General features: G+C 44.7%; 2 protein-coding genes across 2 annotated transcripts; one reads left to right on the top strand and one right to left on the bottom strand.

The window, feature by feature from the left end:
• Window positions 1-179: 179 nt before the first annotated feature.
• Window positions 180-10146, top strand: LOC307083247 (cytosolic phospholipase A2 gamma-like; the record flags this gene model as incomplete). The annotated part of the gene is made up of 12 exons (XM_079747080.1): window positions 180-302; window positions 772-873; window positions 1056-1198; window positions 1586-1772; window positions 2348-2453; window positions 2871-3197; window positions 3328-3393; window positions 5173-5319; window positions 6061-6144; window positions 6492-6646; window positions 7294-7465; window positions 9974-10146. 12 exons carry the CDS (start codon window positions 180-182, stop codon window positions 10144-10146), a joined length of 1785 nt encoding a protein of 594 aa, XP_079603206.1.
• Window positions 10147-12620: 2474 nt separating this feature from the next.
• Window positions 12621-17141, bottom strand: dusp3b (dual specificity phosphatase 3b; the record flags this gene model as incomplete). Its single annotated transcript, XM_079745706.1, has 3 exons — window positions 12621-12820; window positions 13282-13514; window positions 17020-17141. 3 exons carry the CDS (start codon window positions 17139-17141, stop codon window positions 12621-12623), a joined length of 555 nt encoding a protein of 184 aa, XP_079601832.1.
• Between the last annotated feature and the right edge of the window lie 960 nt (window positions 17142-18101).

The following is an 18101-nucleotide window of genomic DNA, read 5'->3' as shown; positions in this document are numbered from 1 at the left end:
GGAAATCCATCTCCCAAAATCGTACTCCCTGTCCTTGGGTGATCCATGCTGATACGCTCAACTCTGCTGTCCTCACCCTTATCTCGTTCATGGAGTGATAGAAGTCCGGTATAAATGGTGGGCGAGTCTGTGGCGGAGGCGTTAGGTCAAGGATCTCACCCCCGAAGCGGTGACTAACCATGCTCTGCAGTGGGTGGCGAACTGGCTGGGTCGCAGCAGCTTACGTTTGTGTTTTCACCCTAATTACACAAACGCTGTGTGTACCCGTTGAGGCAGGTGGCGCCCCAGGCTCTCAATCACAGGTGAGGCGTTCGCGTTCCGAATTAGCGTTTTTATGACGACGGTCCTCCTAGACATCAAACCAATGTTTTAATTGCTGCTTTTAGAGTTATAATTAATGGGTTGTTTTATATTATGATTTTCTATATTCTTTTCATTACAAGTAGCAATGATCCATGTATGGCGTTTGTTTGAAAAAATACAGAAACATTATTTTGAAGCTGATCTTGCTTTGAAGAAAAGTGTGGATTTCGCTCTATTGCCTACAAATACCATTAGGGTCTGAAGAGGACGACGAGCATGATGAAGGACGCAACTACTGATACTGTGTTTGTGGGCATGAGTTTCACCGTGTTACTTTGGGTGATTTACTGTGTAACTGTGTCGGTGTGTGTGCACGTGTGCGTGCGTGTGTGTGTGTGTGTGTGTGTGTGTGTGCACGTGTGTGTGCGCGTGCGTGTGCGTGTGTGTGTGTTTGTGTGTGTGCTTCAGGAACCAGCCAGTCTGCTGTCCCTCGGAGAACAGCAGTTTGTCTCAGGAAGGAAGGAGGGGATCAAGAATTCCCTCCAAAGTATGGGGATGCACATTAATATGGTACATATAACAAAGTAGATGGAATATTAATGTACAGAGCATTTCTTCAAACTTTTTTTCCTGTTCTCTTTCCTTATTCCTTAAGTGTCCTTATTTTTCTTTCTCACTTTCTGTCTGCCTCATAAACCTTCCTTTCCCTCGTTCGTCTGTGTGTGGTGCTCATGGTCTTGTGCTCCCCCCAGGACTCTGTGCCCCACATCGCCCTGCTGGGCTCTGGGGGAGGCCAGAGGGCAGCTGTGGCTCTCCTGGGGTCTCTCCAGCAGATGGGGCAGGACGACCTGCTGGACCCCCTGCTCTACATGGGGGGAGTGTCAGGGTCTGGCTGGTGAGGATCACCAAGCATCAGCTTGGACATAAATTAGGAGTGTGTGTGTGTGTGTGTGTGTATGATTGTGTGTCTGTGTGTGTGATTCTGTGTGTCTCTATGTGTCTGTGTGTGTGTCTCTGTCTGTGTGCTTTTCTCTGTGTGTGTTTGTGTGTGTCTGTGTGTGTCTCTGTGTGTGTCTCTGTCTGTCAGTCTGTGTGTGTGTGTGTGTGTGTGTGCGTGTTTGTCTGCGTGTTTGTCTGACTGTGTGCGCGTATGTCTCTGTCTGTCCTTCCGTACGTACATAATTGTATCACAGAAAAGAACAGACTCACTGCCCCTCCGGGCAGTAGCTCAACGTGATCCGGACACACACTATCAGAAACAAACCATCGTATCCACCCCCAGGGCCATGTCCTCCCTCTACACCGACCCCAAGTGGAGCACCAACACGGGCGCGGCGCTGGCCAGGCTGACCGACCCGGGCCCGGAGGTGGACGACGTTATGGACTGGCTGAAGGTCAAGTCAGAGCAGGAGGACTTCTCCCTCTCTGACCTCTGGGGCTCCCTCCTCTCCTCCTCCGTCATGAAGCAGGTAAAGGGAGGCGGGAGACACGCCCCACAGCCTGCTCCTCTCCTCGGGCTCCAGGCTGGAGGGACGGAGCCATAGCTCTGACCTGGGCTACATCCTACAACATGTGGAGCTTGCCGTGCTTTCAGTGAATTGGCTGTAGGGCTGAACAACTTGGGGAAATAATCGAATTGCGATTATTTTGACCAATATTGCGATCGTGATTTGGTATGCGATTTTTCTTTTTAAAGTTCCCGACGTTCTGTATTATTCACTAAACAAGTAATAAATCATTCTACAGTATAGCACACAACATTGGAAGCAGTCAACATGAACTGCTCTTTCCTTTAGGCCAGGTCTATGTGTGTGAAACTGATGCATGAATTGATATAACATCTTTATTCAACTATTGAATTGTAAAAGAAAATAAATACAAATCTTACTGATGTCCAGCCAGTAACAGTAACAAATCCCCTGAAAAAATAAAATATTAATCGTATCCTTTGCGATTTTTTAAATCCCGTTCTGTTACATCACGATGTTGGTTTGATTATATTCGTCATTCAGCCCTAATCGGCTGCATTGTGTTTGGTCTTCAGCTGGACCGCACGCGCCTCTCCGACGAGGCCAAGAGTCAAACCGCCAACCCGTATCCGGTCTATAGTGCGCTGGAACAAAACTGCAACTTGGATGGCCAGACAAAAGGTACAGCCGCACACACCCACACACACAGTCACACGCAGGTTGTATGTGTAATCTTGAGTAGTGTGTAGTACTGCAATATAAACCTTTATTAAAACAAGTGTAGAGGTTTTTGAGGGATGTCTTTAAGCTTGTGCTGTGACAAAACAACTGCAATGATTTCATCCCGCTAATCTCTCCCTCTCTCTCTCTCTCTCTCCCTCTCCCTCCCTCCCTCCCTCCCCCCCCTCTCTCTCTCTCTCTCTCCCTCCCTCCCTCCCTCCGTCCCTCCCCCTCTCTCTCTCCCTCTCCCTCTCTCTCTCCCTCCCTCCCCCCCCCTCTCTCTCTCTCTCTCCCTCCCTCCCTCCCTCCCCCTCTCTCTCTCTCTCTCTCTCTCTCTCTCTCTCTCTCTCCCTCTCCCTCTCTCTCTCTCTCTCTCAGGCAAATGGTTTGAGCTGACCCCTCATGAGTCGGGCTTCACGGAGCTGAATCACTTCATCCCCACCTCCCAGCTGGGCAAAAGACACTCTGACCCTGGGGCATCTGAGGGGAAGAAAGGCGTGAAGGGGGGGAAGGGGGAGGGGAAGGAGGTCAAGGGGGTGGAGGAGGTGATGGAGGTCAAGGGGGTGGAGGTGAGGGGGGTGAAGGGGGTGGAGGAGGTGATGGAGGTTATGGGGGTCGAGGTGAGGGGGATGAGGGGAGTGGAGGTGGTGGAGAAGGTGGTCAAGGAAGTGGAGGGGTCCGGTATGGACATGGTCAGCTTGCAAGGTATGTGCACGGGACCAAGTCTGGAGCTAGATACATCCAAATGATGACAGTCAATGACACAATTCTTGCTATTAATTATTAATTAATTAATTATTGATTTGTCTGTCTGTCTGTCTGTTCCTGAATGCAGGTATAATAGGCAGTGCAATGGCAGATGAACAGAAAATGCTGGCACATTTGCCGGATTGGCTGAAAAGTAAAACACGCAACACACGAAAAGTTTTGCAACAATCTGTTTTGATATATTCTATTTTTAATCTGTTCGGTTTGTATCTATTCCTGCAGATGCCATGGGAATTGCTTTCCAAAACGAAAACAACCTGTTGGATATCTTTCTCTGGAATGACGGTAACCTTACAATTGTTTGAATTTAAAATATACTTTAGAGCGGTAAGGTAGTATTTTGTTGATCCCAAGCAAGGAAATTGTGACCAAATCCAGATATCCAGCGGTGTAGGAGGGATTTTTGAAGTGGGGAACTCTCTTTTAAAGACTCTCTTTTAAAGAGTGCACAAAAAACCTGCGTGTGAATATGTGTGTGGGTGTGTGCGGCTGTAGACCGGATACGGGTTGGTGGTTTGACTCTTGGCCTCGTCGGAGAGGCGCGTGCGGTCCAGCTGAAGACCAAACACAATGCAGCCGATTAGGGCTGAATGACGAATATAATCAAACCGACATCGTGATGTAATAGAACGGGATTTGCAAATCGCAAAGGCTGCGATTAATAACTTTTTTCAAAACTCACACACACACAGTGTTCTGTGCTCTCCCGTTGATGCGTGTGTGCGTGTCCACACACGCACACGTACACACACACACGCACACACAGCTTATTTTAAGCACATACTTAAAATAATCTCCATATACAGAAAATACTCACGCTCACTTTAGCTACTGTGTTAAAAGTAACATCAACAATATTAATAACATCTACACACAGAAATAATGTATAGCAGACACACAGGATCTGCAAACTTATTCCAACCAAATCCATACAGTCAAGAAGAAATAGCTAATTCGCAAGTCAGGCCTTGAGTATTGAAGTTTGATCCGTAACGGATGAGACAACTCCCCCCCCAGTTTCCCATCCTCAGAATCGATCCTACGCCTCTTTTTTCCTGGCCCACATCTCCGTGCTCCAGGTGAGCCTCCCATCCCTCTGCCCCTCTACGTAGAGAAAGCATGAGCTCCGTACTCCTGCAAGGCTCTCATGTTGAAACTGTATTGAAGTCCAAGTACAACCCTATTGAATGCATACAGCAACCTGATCCAAAACAATCCCCCGCGGCTCCTAGGGCCTCTCCTCGAAGCAATGCCAGCAAAAGTGTTGCTGTAATCAGTGGAAGAGGGCTGCAATGAAAGCCTTTGGGGCTCTACTGCCCGGCCGATCGACCTCCTCTAAAAGGGCCAGCCTGGATCAAATCAAAACATCCCGTTGTTCTTTTTTTAGCAGAGACCCGAGACACAGAGGGGGTGAAAGGCCCCGTGGACAGGACAGAACCAGGGGTCCGAGCGCTGCACTTCCTAGTGCGGCTGCTGGCCGAGCAAGGGGAGAACACACAGTTGCCCTGGGTCAAAGAGGTGCTGGGGCAGCTGAGGGCAACTCTGCAAGGTGAGCAGACTCTCATGGTGGTACTGGGGTTGGTGGTGGTGGTGGGAAAGAGAATGTGGATTATGGATTTATGTTGAAACCTTTAACCCAGTATCACTATATTACAAGTCATAACGGGATTAAAGGTGACATATTATACCACCAGGTGTGAGGTTGATTAGCCGTTCCAAGCAGCTTTGAAAATCTGCCTCTTCTGACATCACAAGTGGGCGTGTCCACCTAAATGTGTGCTGGATAGATCAGTCTACCAGCCTATCCAGTGGACTGCTTTCAAAACAGATTTGAAAACGGCTTGTAACGGCTAATCCAACCTGGTTGTATAATATGTCACCTTTAAAGAAAATCCCCTTTTTTTATTCTCAGATATTCTCGATATCCACTCTTCCCCATCCAAGGGGCCGGTGGATAGCCAGGAGAGGAAGGCGAAGGTTGACGCATGGCTAGAGGAGACCCTGAAGCCGATCAGGGATTGGGTCCTTGCTCTGCCAGACGGCCCTGTCAAGGACCTGGGTCAGTGTTGTGTGTTCTTACTGACAGAGCTTCATGTCATCACAGCCATTACCTTTCACAACAAATATTATTAGTGGGTTCATTTCTTAAGAACCCAGCTCTCTGCTTTGTCATGTGCCGGGGTCAGTGGTTACTGTCACTCACCAACTGGCCAGACATTAAACACCTGTGGGTTTAATCTCTCTTCAACACTCAAAACCTGCAACCAACACTCAACACAATTTAACAGACTTATGATGAATTATACCAGTGGTGGGAGCTATATATATGTACACACACACACACACACACACACACACACACACACACACACACACACACACACAAACACAAACACACACATTTGTTCTTAAGTGCGTTGCTTTCCAAGTAACACACATGCATTGAACTTTTTCTACTAGTGTGTTGAAAACGCATCCTTCAGCCAAACCTGATAATAGTATTGCATAAACAATTACCATCTAGCAAACAGTAGCATCTTGTTACACTGCTGAGCCGCTAGAGGGCGTTGCCGCGCTGTGTGAAATGAAAGCTGAGATAAAGTCAGCATGTCCCCAAACACCCGCTCGGCGTTGTGAGCCCCTCCCCCCTCCGCTTCACCCAAGCCGTAGATGATATAGTGCGCACGCTCTAAGGGGAATACCACAACAACATGTATAGATAATGAATGCACCAAATAGCATGTTGTGCTATTGAAACTCTGACAATGAAACTCTGACATGTGTGGTGCCAATTTCTCAGTCTCGTGGGTGGTCTTGAAACTCTTACCCTTGATCACCGAATGGAAATGGGGAACCACAGCCAACTTCATCTATCACAGTCCAGGTGAGATCAATTATGTAAATACACAATCATAAATCAATAATGTAAAAAAAACAACAGGGCATTGCACAGTTCCGTACAGAAGTACTGTGCGTTAACTGTTTATTAGCAAATATATAGGCCTAGTAGCTACCACGGTACACGGATCACAATTCAATATGTGCTTGTATTTGACTTCCAGCAACCTTTTAATATCATCAAATCTGAGTTCATGAATCATGACCTCAAACCCCAAAGCACCGTCAATAACATAAAACCTGCACCATGTAACTCTAGACGGGAGCTATTTTCTCCAAAGAAAAATATATTTTCCAATATATTTAAAACGAGTGTTTTGTTGGTCATTGTAGACGAGTTCATTCCAGAGTGTCTGAGGTCTAAAGAGAACCTCCAGCTGGTTGACGCTGGCATGTACCTGAACTCACCATACCCTCCGTTCCTGGGGCCCAGGAGGGACGTGGACCTCATCATCTCCCTGGATTTCTCCCTGGGGCAGAGCCTGAAGGTGTGTGTGTGTACGAACGTGTGAGTGTGTGTGCGTATTCATAGCGTATTTATTGTTCCCGAGGAAAATCTTCCACTGTGCTCTGTATAACTATAAAAAAACGTTGGGATTTGTTAACCTTGACCCTACTTCACAATCATTTAGGCTCTAAGGAACTAGAATGCGCACAAGAATTTTGGAAAACGGTCCAGTACTGAGCGTAAACGTTGCAGCCGTAATCAGTGGAAAAGTGCTGTGATGAAACCCTTTGGGGCGATGGCACCCTGTCAATTTACCTCCTCTAACGGTGCTTGTTTTTGCCACTGACGGGTACAGATCATATTCTAACATTATGGAAAGGATCTTAGTCTGTCTCAGTGCCAATCAGACCCAAAGTAATTGGAAAATAGTTCCCCTCCAGGTAGCTCAGATGATGGGATATTGCATGTTAAAATCTGTGTGTGTGTGTGTGTGTGTGTGTGTGTGTGTGTGTGTGTGTGTGTCATCGGGACAGACGTTTTAATAAGTGAAGTTCAATACAGGAGCTCAAAAAACAAAGCATTTTATTTTCTCGTAGCCTAGTAGTCGTTTTTATTGTACGGTGATACAAGTTTTGTCAAAACGTTGCAACTATGTGACTTTGATTGGTTTACCGTCATCGAGCCCAGAGCCTGACCCTGGCCAGGGATTATGCAGTTGAGGTGGGGAAGCCGTTCCCGGTGATAGACGACAAGGTCCTGGAGGACATGGACTGGCCCAAGGACTTCTACGTGTTCCCTGGAGGTCGTTCCGCGCCCACCATCGTTTACATGCCTCTCTTCAACCAAAGGAACTGCAGAGGTATATGTCAGGCTGCCGCTGTGTACCTTGGCTCTCAAGTCACGATTCTTGTGGTCGTCGATGGAGAACAATAGATTGGCGAAGTCACAACCCTTCCGGTAGAGCCCATGGGACCTATGAGATCGAAAAATATGAATGGGTTTCAATGGAGAGAAAGTAATTATCTTCTGGTCCCGGTCTTTATATGCCCCGGATACACATATGTTGTATGTGAATTTAAATTATAATTTTTCATGTCAAGAGTTTGACCGTTTAATGTGCAATTGTTTAGTTAAAGGCTGTAGAGAAAACACAATGAGAAAGACTACACGTCTCGTATGTGACGTCACGCTCCCTGCGACTGGCGTGGACAAGACCGACAATCTCCCCATCGGCATAACTGAAACTCTCCACATGCCCCGACTTATAATGTTTTTCAACTCTTTCAATGCTTTTATCCTCCCCTTGGAAAAATAATAATTACTTTCTCTCCATTGAAACCCATTCATATTTTTCGATCTCATAGGACCCATGGGCTCTACCGGAAGAGACGTGACTTCGCCACTCTATAGGGGGATTATTCGTTTATCAACACGGCGGATGCGCGCGCATAATGCATGATGGCAAAAAGAAAATGTCTAATTATAAATATGTACGCTTTATGTTGAAAGAATAGACTATTCTATAGAAAGAATAGTCGCGATTCCCATTGAAACCAAAGACGCGGTGATTATTCTTCAAAACGAGAGTTGGTAAATAGTGAAAAATGAATTAAACTGTTATCAGACAACGTGACTATATTCTATAGACCCTAGAGTATCTGTGCTATAAAGGCTGGGCCGAATTTCGAATTATAAATGTTTACACTTTATGTTGAAAGTAAAGACCGTCGCGATGCCCATTGAAACGAATGGCGCGGTGATTATTCTTCAAAACGAGAGCTGGGAAATTGAGAAAAATTAATTAAACTGTAATCAGACAACGCGGCTATATGCTATAGACCTAGAGTATCTGTGGTATAAAGGCTGGGACGAATTTCGAATTATAAATATGTAAAATCTGTAACGTTAGCTCTCTGGCTCATAGCTCGGACTAGAACACCTCCCGTTGCCAAGTCGTAGCTGTCCGTCGTATTATGTGAAAAACTTTATGTTTGGATTGTAAAACGCATTAAAATATAAATGAATGATCTTAATTTATTTTCTTTGGCGTCCATGGTCCATGGTTTAAGCAGGATAATGCCCTTTGAGGTGTAAAAAACATGTTTAATCGATCGTAATTAAAGGGGACTACTTCTTCAGGGAGATGAACTCAAACAGAGTACACATTTAATAAGCATGCATGCAATACGAATAAGAAAAAGCATAATTATTTAAGTATTTTAATTGTTTTATTATGTTGGCAAGCAAGAAGTAGAATAAATGGGATAATCAGTCTCATTAAAAGGGTTTGTGCAACCAACCGCACAACAAGACATGATTGCGGCTCTTGTCGCTCTCGTCTCTTTCTGCCAACGACATGCGCGTAGAGCGGAGAGTGACGTATAGTGACGTAGACTGATAATCCCTCTAGAGTACTAAAGTGAAAACGTCACGTTGTCCTGGCAACCGGATTTTCTGTTCTAAACAACCGAACGAGAGATGGCGTTTTCCATTGCTTCCATGTGTTGTTTCTTCCAAAATGAAAATAAATCAATTTCAAGAGGTGAAAATCAATACCAATCGAAACATGTCGAGGCGTTCATGTATTCCCCTGGGGTATTAAAAGGAAAAGTTTGTAAACGTTAGTTTATTTTTTTTATATGAAGACAATCTATTCTCAATATTACTTACATCATTGGTAAAGCAAACACGCAAATCATTCGCAAAAAAATCGTTCCTTTTCTATAAAACGTTTGTGTGGCATAGGATTTCCGTTTGTTAATTTGGTTTGTGTGGAACCGACAATCGGTTGCGATGGAAACGTGACGTCACACTTTAGTACTCTATTGGTGTGCACTGTAGACGTCTCCCTCTACAGGTTAAACACATGCTTTTGCATGCAGGCCTTATTAGCTGATGTTTACCCGCTGGTTAACATGACTGATATGGTTAAGGAGAATGGGGGGCTTCTCTTATAAAAAATGTTTTAGATTTGTTCTCAGAATGAAAGGAAATACATGTTTTGTTGAGGTTTAATTATCCTGTATCCATGTAAAGGAGTGCTATAATGCCACCAACAGTGAGTGTGATCAGCCATTACCAGCAGTTTGAAAATCTGCCTTTTCCTGTGTTTTAGTGACATCACAAGTACACCTCCACCTAGATGTACATATCAAAAATCATAAATAACTATTTTAAATTATTAATATTTGCATACAATATGTACATGTGCATTCCAACTGAACTAGGTTTGTACCCATATAATGGGTAAAATACATTAATTGGGTAAGCAACAGTGGCTTTTTCCTTTTGCCTCTTCATGGATGTATCCTTGATATGGAGGTCCACATGTTCATTTTTAACGGGGAATCGTTTCGTTGGGACTCAGACGCAGCCGAGGTGAAGTCCAAGATGGCGGAGTACACTACAGTCCAGATGCCGTACAACCAGAAGAAGATAGCTGGCCTGTTGAAGATAGCCATGGACAACATGAAGAACAACAAAAACAAACTGATGCTCGAGATGCACAGTGCTGCTGTTCGCAAGCAGAAACGCAGGTAAAAGGGCCTGTGTTTGTGTGGGGGTCTGACTGGTTCTTGTTAAGAAGGCAAAGTCTTCAGACTGCTGTGGCAGTTTACTTCCATTGCAAACCCCTTTTTCTTTGGATCAGGATATGTCCATTGACACGCTTCACTGGGTGTGCTCAGCCAATTGGAGCAAGGATTAAGAGACTGTTTTTCACAGTTCTTCTGTTGCAAAGTTTCAAAGCTGTGCCCATCGCAGTGACAATTTAACTCTTTGTCAAACATACAGAAGGGGAAAAGCAGGGAACAATGTTGTACGTTTGGAGGTTAGAAAAGTAGGGATTATGCAGGCAGGGAACAACAGTATTGTTTTGTCGTTTTCACATAAGAAAGAACCGAGAGCAGAATCAATTAGACCGAAAACATTAAGGGTCAGCACAGGAGCATGTGACGTCACACTCAGCTGGCTCCAAAGGATTTGCATGAGTTTGTACAAAGTGAACCTTGGGGGGAAGGGGGCGGGAGGTTGCATGATGTATATGATGGTGTATGACGATGACTTAAATGATGAATCCTTCCAGTGTTTTCTCATCTTTCTTTCTTCATTACCATAGATCATAGCCCAAAGTTGGATGTTCAGGACAGAGTAAAGCGGATGATTTACAAAGTGCAACCATCCTCAGTAAAGTTTCCCTCAGAACACTGCAATGCTAGAATCACTCGTCTAGAGTGTGCTACAGACCCACAACATTTACGTCACACTTATTACCAAAGCAGTGTTATTGCTCTTGATGTGCACTTATTTTCTGCTGTATAGTATGCAAATAAAATGGAAAGAAAGGTTGTTTGCATCTTTCCATGTCTGCAAGAGAGAGAGAGCAATTTCATTGATTTGACTTCATAGGTTTCTATGTTGGGTCATCCCTCTCAAAGCCCAGTACCTTTTGATACTGGATGAGCAGGATTGCTTTCCTAGTCAAACATGACCATGATTTGTTGGTATTAAAATAAAATCTTCACCGGGGTTTACACAATGATACAAGGCAAGCTACTAAATATGCTCACACCCACACTGGCCAAATTTCCCAGAGTATCAGTCCACTTCCTTTAGAGTGTAACAAACACCCAAAGTGACAAGAGTGCATAGTTCTACCCCTATCAATCATATGGGACCCCAGGCTGCCTCCAAGTACCCCCATGTAACTTGCGACTGAACAGTGAAAACTTGTATTTACTTTAGAAGTGTTATCATGCAGGTCAAATTAATAAACGCGTTCCATGTTCAGTGTTAATAGTTTACTACTTCATCCAATAACATGTTAACGGTTAAGTTCAGCATGTTTCAAACCATTATTTACATTAAGGTTTCCCTCATTTACAATGATGACGAGTTTACAGCAAGGGACATGCATACAACAGCAATGATGAATAAACATGAGTAAAAATAATTAAATTAATATAAATAAACACTTGGGTTAGATTGCAATTTGATGAGCTGAGGTGAAACACCAAACGTTTAGTTAATGTGCGAGTAGCTGTGAGTGACCAGAGCTGAGCATGAGACAGCAGGCGAGTTGAACAGTGACTGGTACTATACCAAATCAATGCAGAACATTACAACACAAATTGTATAAATAAAACAAATAAACGTTTAATTTAGCATGTTGATGTACAATACATTCAATATCCAAAACCATCTTCTCAAACCGGTGGACTCCTTACATTCACAACATATGAATATAAACGCATGCATTACTTTGGTGATAGTTTTATATTTGTCAGACATGGGAGAGCAACTGCATTGTTATTTAAGACGTCGCTAGTACTTTCAGTCAAGTACTGCCTGTATGGGGTCACAAAACGATACACCATCAAGATCTAGAGGCCACAGAGTTATCAGGATAATCTAGCCTACAGTCCCTCAATGAATGTAACCACGTGGAATGGTGAGCACAGAGTCAAAGCCTACAGCCCATCACACACTGAAGTGTGCAGTCAGATGATGGCGAGTAAAGATGTCATCATTAATGTTCACTCTTATTCCCCAGAGAAATCCCTCGCCAAGTGTTCATGAGACAAAAACCTGACAAGGAAAGCGAGTCAAACAATGGCAGGCATTACGACCAGGCCTTCTCATTCGGTCTCTTCCGACATCTTTGTAGCCATCTCCTGGGGAAGCAGTAGCTCAGGAGGTAGAGCGGGTTGGCTGGTAACCTGAAAGTTGCTGGTTCGATCCCCGGCGCAGTGTTGAGGTGTCCTTGCGCAAGGCACCTAACCCTAACTGCTCCCGCCGAGCTGGCTGTCGCCTTGCATGGCTGACTCCGCCGTTGGTGTGCGTTTATGGTGAATGTGAGGCAATATTGTAAAGCGCTTTGACTGGCCAATAGGTTAGAAAAGTGCTATATAAATGCAGTCAATTTACATTTACATTCCTCTCCATCTGGCCTTCTCGTTTGGCCTCTTCCCACTTCTGTGCGTGCGTGTCACTCCCTCCAGTGTGTCTCACTCCCTTCAGGACGTGCCCATGGCAACCAGCCTCTGGTTGAGCCGACAGAGCTGTCGCAGGAAGCCGTCGTTGGGGCCGATCTCCCTCTGGTGGCGCACGGTGGCCAGGGCGGAGTGGACATCGAGGCGCCGGCGCAGCATGAGGAAGGCGATGACCAGGGCGGGCGAGCGGCTGTAGCCCTCCCTGCAGTGGACCAACACCTTGCCTGCATACAGACCAGCTCTGAGTCCATATCCGTAGAACCATGATGAGTCTAACAAACTGGTTTGAATGAGCAACTGACGATTGTTTTCGATCAATCGTATATGATAACTTATCATCGACGATCATAATTGAAGCAAATACATTTCTGTCATTCAACAAATTGATTCATCGTCTAATCATCACAGCCCTAGTTTTAATTGATTAAACAAGCCATTGACGACCCCCTTTGCAGGGTCATTTCTAGGTTTTGGTGAACACTTAAAGAACTCAATGCCAACTCACTCTAAATAAAACCACGCAGTGAGCTGGCTGTCTCAGTGATTAGTAGTTATGGACATTCAGAATATATTGTTTTTTAGCAAATCTCTCTCGCTTATAAGTCAGCAATCTCTGGCAACCCTATATGTATGCAGTGAGTAAACACAGTGGGAAACCATGCACTATGCTTCTCGGCTCCAGTACCTTTTCCATCGTTGTGCGCCAAGGCTCTCGCCATGAAGTCCGCCGCCTCCTCAAAGAAAGGGCTGAGGTCAAAGTGGTCGGTGTCGCTGGCCGCCACGCCGTGGTAGGTGATGGCGGTGCCGGCGTAGAACCCTGCGTTGGTGTTGACGTGCATGAGGGAGTCTCCCTCGGCGGCGTTGAGCACATGAGTGATGCCCAGGCGCTGCAGACATGTTACGTTCATGGCCGCAGACCTGCAGTGGGATGTGGCAGGGTTTAGACCAGGGGTGGGGAACGTCCGGCCTCCGGGCCGTACACGGCCCGCGAGGCCATTTCAACTAGCCCGCAATGCAATACAATTTTTATATTTTATATCTTCATATATGCATACATGAATAAAAAAAAGAATCAGGAAAAAAAATATATCGCCCGTCATTAGTTTTCCGAGAGAGAGTCCTATGTCCGAGTCAACGTCAGGGTCAGTGAATACAGCATGTGATGTACGTACCACTGCATTGGGTCGGAGTGACTGACACATGACAAGTACCGACACAGACAAGTGATGCATCATGGCGACTGTCAAGAAAAGGAAGGTGGACGCAGAATGCTGCGTATTTCAGGAAAAATGGACAAATGACTTTTTCTTTGTTGAAGTGAAAGGCAAGCCAGTGTGCCTAGTTTGTGGCGAGGCGCTTGCGGTGATGAAAAAGGCCAATGTCGAGCGCCATTACAGCTCGAAACATGCTAAACTCGACGAGTTGAAAGGACAAATGCGTTTGGATAAAATTAACGCTCTTCGTCTGAGTTTGGGTGCTCAACAAGCAGCTTTCACACGGCCACAGACTGCAGAGAGAATATTACGCGTGCAAGTTTTGTGGTGAGTGAACTGATAGCCACGAAGCTGAAACCTCACGCTGAAGGAGAGTTCGTGAAGGAGTGCCTCGTAGCCGCCGCGGAGCTGCTCGCGCCCGACAAAGTGAAATTATTTCAAAGCGTCAGTTTGTCCCGGAGAACCGTTTCAGAAAGGATTACTGATATGGCGCAAGATATTGAAAAAACACTCAAGAACACTGCAAGAGACTTTGAGTATTTTTCTCTGGCCTGTGACGAGACAACAGACATCACAAACACAGCGCAGCTTGCCATTTTTCTGCGTGGGATTACGTCTGAGTTTGAAACAAAGGAGTTGCTGTCTTTGCAAGCCATGCATAGCACTACTAAAGGTGAGGATTTGTTCAATCAAGTTATTGTGGCCATGAACAATTTTGAACTGCCATTTGAGAAGTTGAGCGGCATCGCCACTGACGGAGCTCCCGCAATGGTTGGCGCGCAAAAAGGATTGACTGCTTTAGTCAAAAAAGAAATGAGCCGACTGAGTCTGGATCCAAGTGATTTAGTTGTATGCCACTGTATCATACATCAAGAGAGTTTGTGTGCACATTCCCTGAAGCTTAACAATGTGATGAAAACAGTTGTGTCCACCATAAACTTCATTAAAAGCAGAGGGCTGAACAACCGCCAGTTCAAGGAGTTACTCAGCGAGCTTGAGTCAGAGTATGGTGATCTGGTTTATCATTGTGAAGTGCGATGGCTGAGTCGTGCAAATATGCTCGCACGGTTTTATACACTGCGGGAAGAAGTCAGACGCTTCATGGAGATGAAGGGTAAACCTGTCATGGGGCTCAGTGATGGCAAGTTCCTCCGTGATCTGGCCTTCATGGTGGACATCAGCAAGCACCTGTCAGAGCTAAACATCAAGCTGCAAGGTCCCAACCTGCTCATCAGCTCTCTGCTTTCAAATGTGAAATCATTTGAAGTGAAGTTAAGGCTGTGGCAAGGACAGCTGGAAAGGGGAAACACTGTGCACTTTCCCACCCTACAAGAACAAAAGCCTGATGTTACGACTGAATATGCTGGTGAGTGTGCAAAACTCATCCAGGCATTTGATGAGAGGTTTCATGATGTGAAAAATATACAAAAGGAACTCGACGTGTTTGCGACAACATTTAATGTGCAACCGTCTGATGTGCCAGATAACCTCCAAATGGAAATAATTGATCTGCAAAACAACAACGAGCTCCAAGCCAAGTACCACAACCTTTCTCTGCTGGACTTTTACAAACTGTTTGTTCGTGCTGAGGATTTTCCCATCCTGAGGAGACATGCCCTGAAGTTTGCATCTCTGTTTGGGACAACGTATCGCTGTGAACAGTTCTTTTCAAAACTGACTCTTGCAAAGACTCGCTTCCGCTCAAGACTGACTGACTCAAACTTGGAAAACCAGCTTCGAGTAGCATCATCATCACTGCCAGCTGACATCAGACGCCTTGCTAGGGAAAAACAGTTCCAGCCATCACATTAGGTGAGTCTAGAAATGCAGCAAACATGAGGCTTAGTAACACAGCAGTTATAGACTTTTTTTGTCTTTTTTTTCATCTTTAGTTATGTGTTCATAATGGTATGGCCCTCTGAGGACTTTGGAAAAATTGAAATGGCCCTTGATGTGAAAAAGGTTCCCCACCCCTGGTTTAGACTCTGACCACCTCAGGATGATGAGTAACACTTGGGGGAGAAAAAGCAGCGTTTGTGATATTCTACAAAAAAAGGGACATCCATTGCAGTGGAATGTTTAACAAAGCAGATCCAGTCAAAATAAACAGAAGGGTGGAACAGTCCTGGGCCAACCACGCATTGGGCCGTCGGACCCTTGACTGTCCCCTGAACTACCAAAACATTGACACAAACTTTAACTACCAGAAATAAAGCCGCGAAAACTGAACTACTGGATCCACTCCCAAAATAATAAAGTAAAAGTACAAAATGAAATGCACACAAGTTGTGGTATTTTAAGTCGGCCTTCTGTAGGCTTATTAGGGTGTAGTGATACTTATGATGGCACAAAGGACACTGCCCAGTAACTTTGTGGTTTTTATTTTTTTGTTACTTTTAATAGGTTAGCCTTGATCAGCTCCTTACAGATTTTGCAATGGAGCACATTGATCAGGAGCGGCCATTAACAGTCGTCGTACACCATCAAAATATTTTAAAAAGTGCCTGCTTGGTGCTGAGCCGGCCCTACTTCAATTAGCAAAGAGAGCCACGCATTGAATTCGTCAATGAAATGACTGATGATTACGGCGGGCCCAGGAGGGAGTTCCAAAGGTTAAGTCCAAATGCTGCTTGAAGTGATATGTTACTGGAACACATTACTGTTGCTAGTTCAAGAGGAGCCTTTCCTGCCTACACCTTTAACCTCTTAAGCTCCAGTCTATTTTTAATTGTCTAGTTTGTCTAATTAACATGCTTGGTGTTTGGTGTGTGTAAAAATGACTTATATGTGCTTGTAGCGGAGTTTCTCTTGTTTCATTTGATATGACTGTTTCTACAAAATAAGGGCAGTGTTGTATGCCTTTTGCTGCGAGAGTGATCATGGTCTTCCCAAATCTGGGGAACCTCGAGTTTAAGAGGTTAAAGACCTATCTACGGAATAGAAGTGAAGACGATCCAACCAGTCCAAAGCATTGGACGTCAATGCAGTTATTGACCGCTTCAATATAATTTATTAAGACACCCTGCATGGCTGTAATGATAACATGCAGGGAATCCATACTTCAATGAAACAAATCTGCCAATATTTGAATGTAGGCTATGTCAGAAACTGACAACTTTTCATGTTACTAAACAGACAAAATGTCAAGACAACATCAAGGCGTCCACCATGAATTCATATCATAACCTAAAAGGTAAACACTAACTCACTCGTTGCCGACGTAAATCCCGGGGAAGACCTCGTCAACGGGTTTTGTTGGCCAGCAGTAAAACCCCCTCTCATCCGTTAACAAATCATTGAGCTGCTCCACTGTCACGCTGAACTCTGTCATGTCTACTCAAGCTGTCTGCCCTGACCGATTTAGCTTTCTGCGTCCAGTAGAGAGAAACAAACAGCTGGTACGCCAGCACCAAACGTGGCTAACAGGTTTCGATTTACAGCGTGTTCAGACGCACGACTAGGGAGAGAGGCCTGCCCTGTGCGTGGCTGTTACGATATTAGGAATAGGGTTAGCTTTAGTGGGCTTATGGTCAGTACTGACATCACAGAGGGGGCGGTGTTGAGGTGCTCATTAGCGGTAAATAGCAACAGCTGAGGCTGCAATTCATCCATGGATACTTCCTGATCCTATTGTTGATCTCACATTGCTTGACAAAAATAACAAAGATAAGGTATTTATTTTACACCCACAAGTAATAGACATATATAGATAATACCAAAATAACTAATTATTCAAAGAACTCAGCTAACAAAATCGGTATTTCATTCATAGTTCCAGAGTTCAGCATTAAAATTTGCAAAAGAATCAGTGATGGACTGTCGGTGTATACAGGAGAGATGATGGCAATTTTGTTAGCATTACAATGGGTTGAAGAGGTGAGACCTTTGAGAGCAGTAATATGCTCTGACTCCAGTTCTTCATTAATCAGCTTGAAGGATAACACATCTGATGGAAGACCAGAGAAATGCAGCATTTCTCTGGTAAAAAAAATAGTGCCTTTTTTTTATAGGCACTATTTTGGTCTCAGAACTCCAAGTCTCTGGACCCCCAGCTGTTCATGTGTGCCCTCTGCACCGGATCCCTGATGCTGCTCACCCCGTCCAACACAAGTCCAATGTTGAATGTTTGAATTGATTGATAGATGAACACACGTCTACCTGTTCGACATGAGCATTTAATTAATTTTTTTAAACAAGAAGCGTTTGTGATAATACTGTACTATTTTTTTATATTGGGTCGTAATGGTTTCTAATTTAAAAAAAATAGGTCCCCAGGAAAAAAGTTTGGGAA

Source organism: Pollachius pollachius (assembly GCF_949987615.1).
Source record: "Pollachius pollachius genome assembly, chromosome: 11".
Lineage (NCBI taxonomy): Eukaryota > Metazoa > Chordata > Actinopteri > Gadiformes > Gadidae > Pollachius > Pollachius pollachius.
Note: the sequence above shows the minus strand (reverse complement) of the source record. Positions and strands in the feature narration are given on the sequence as shown.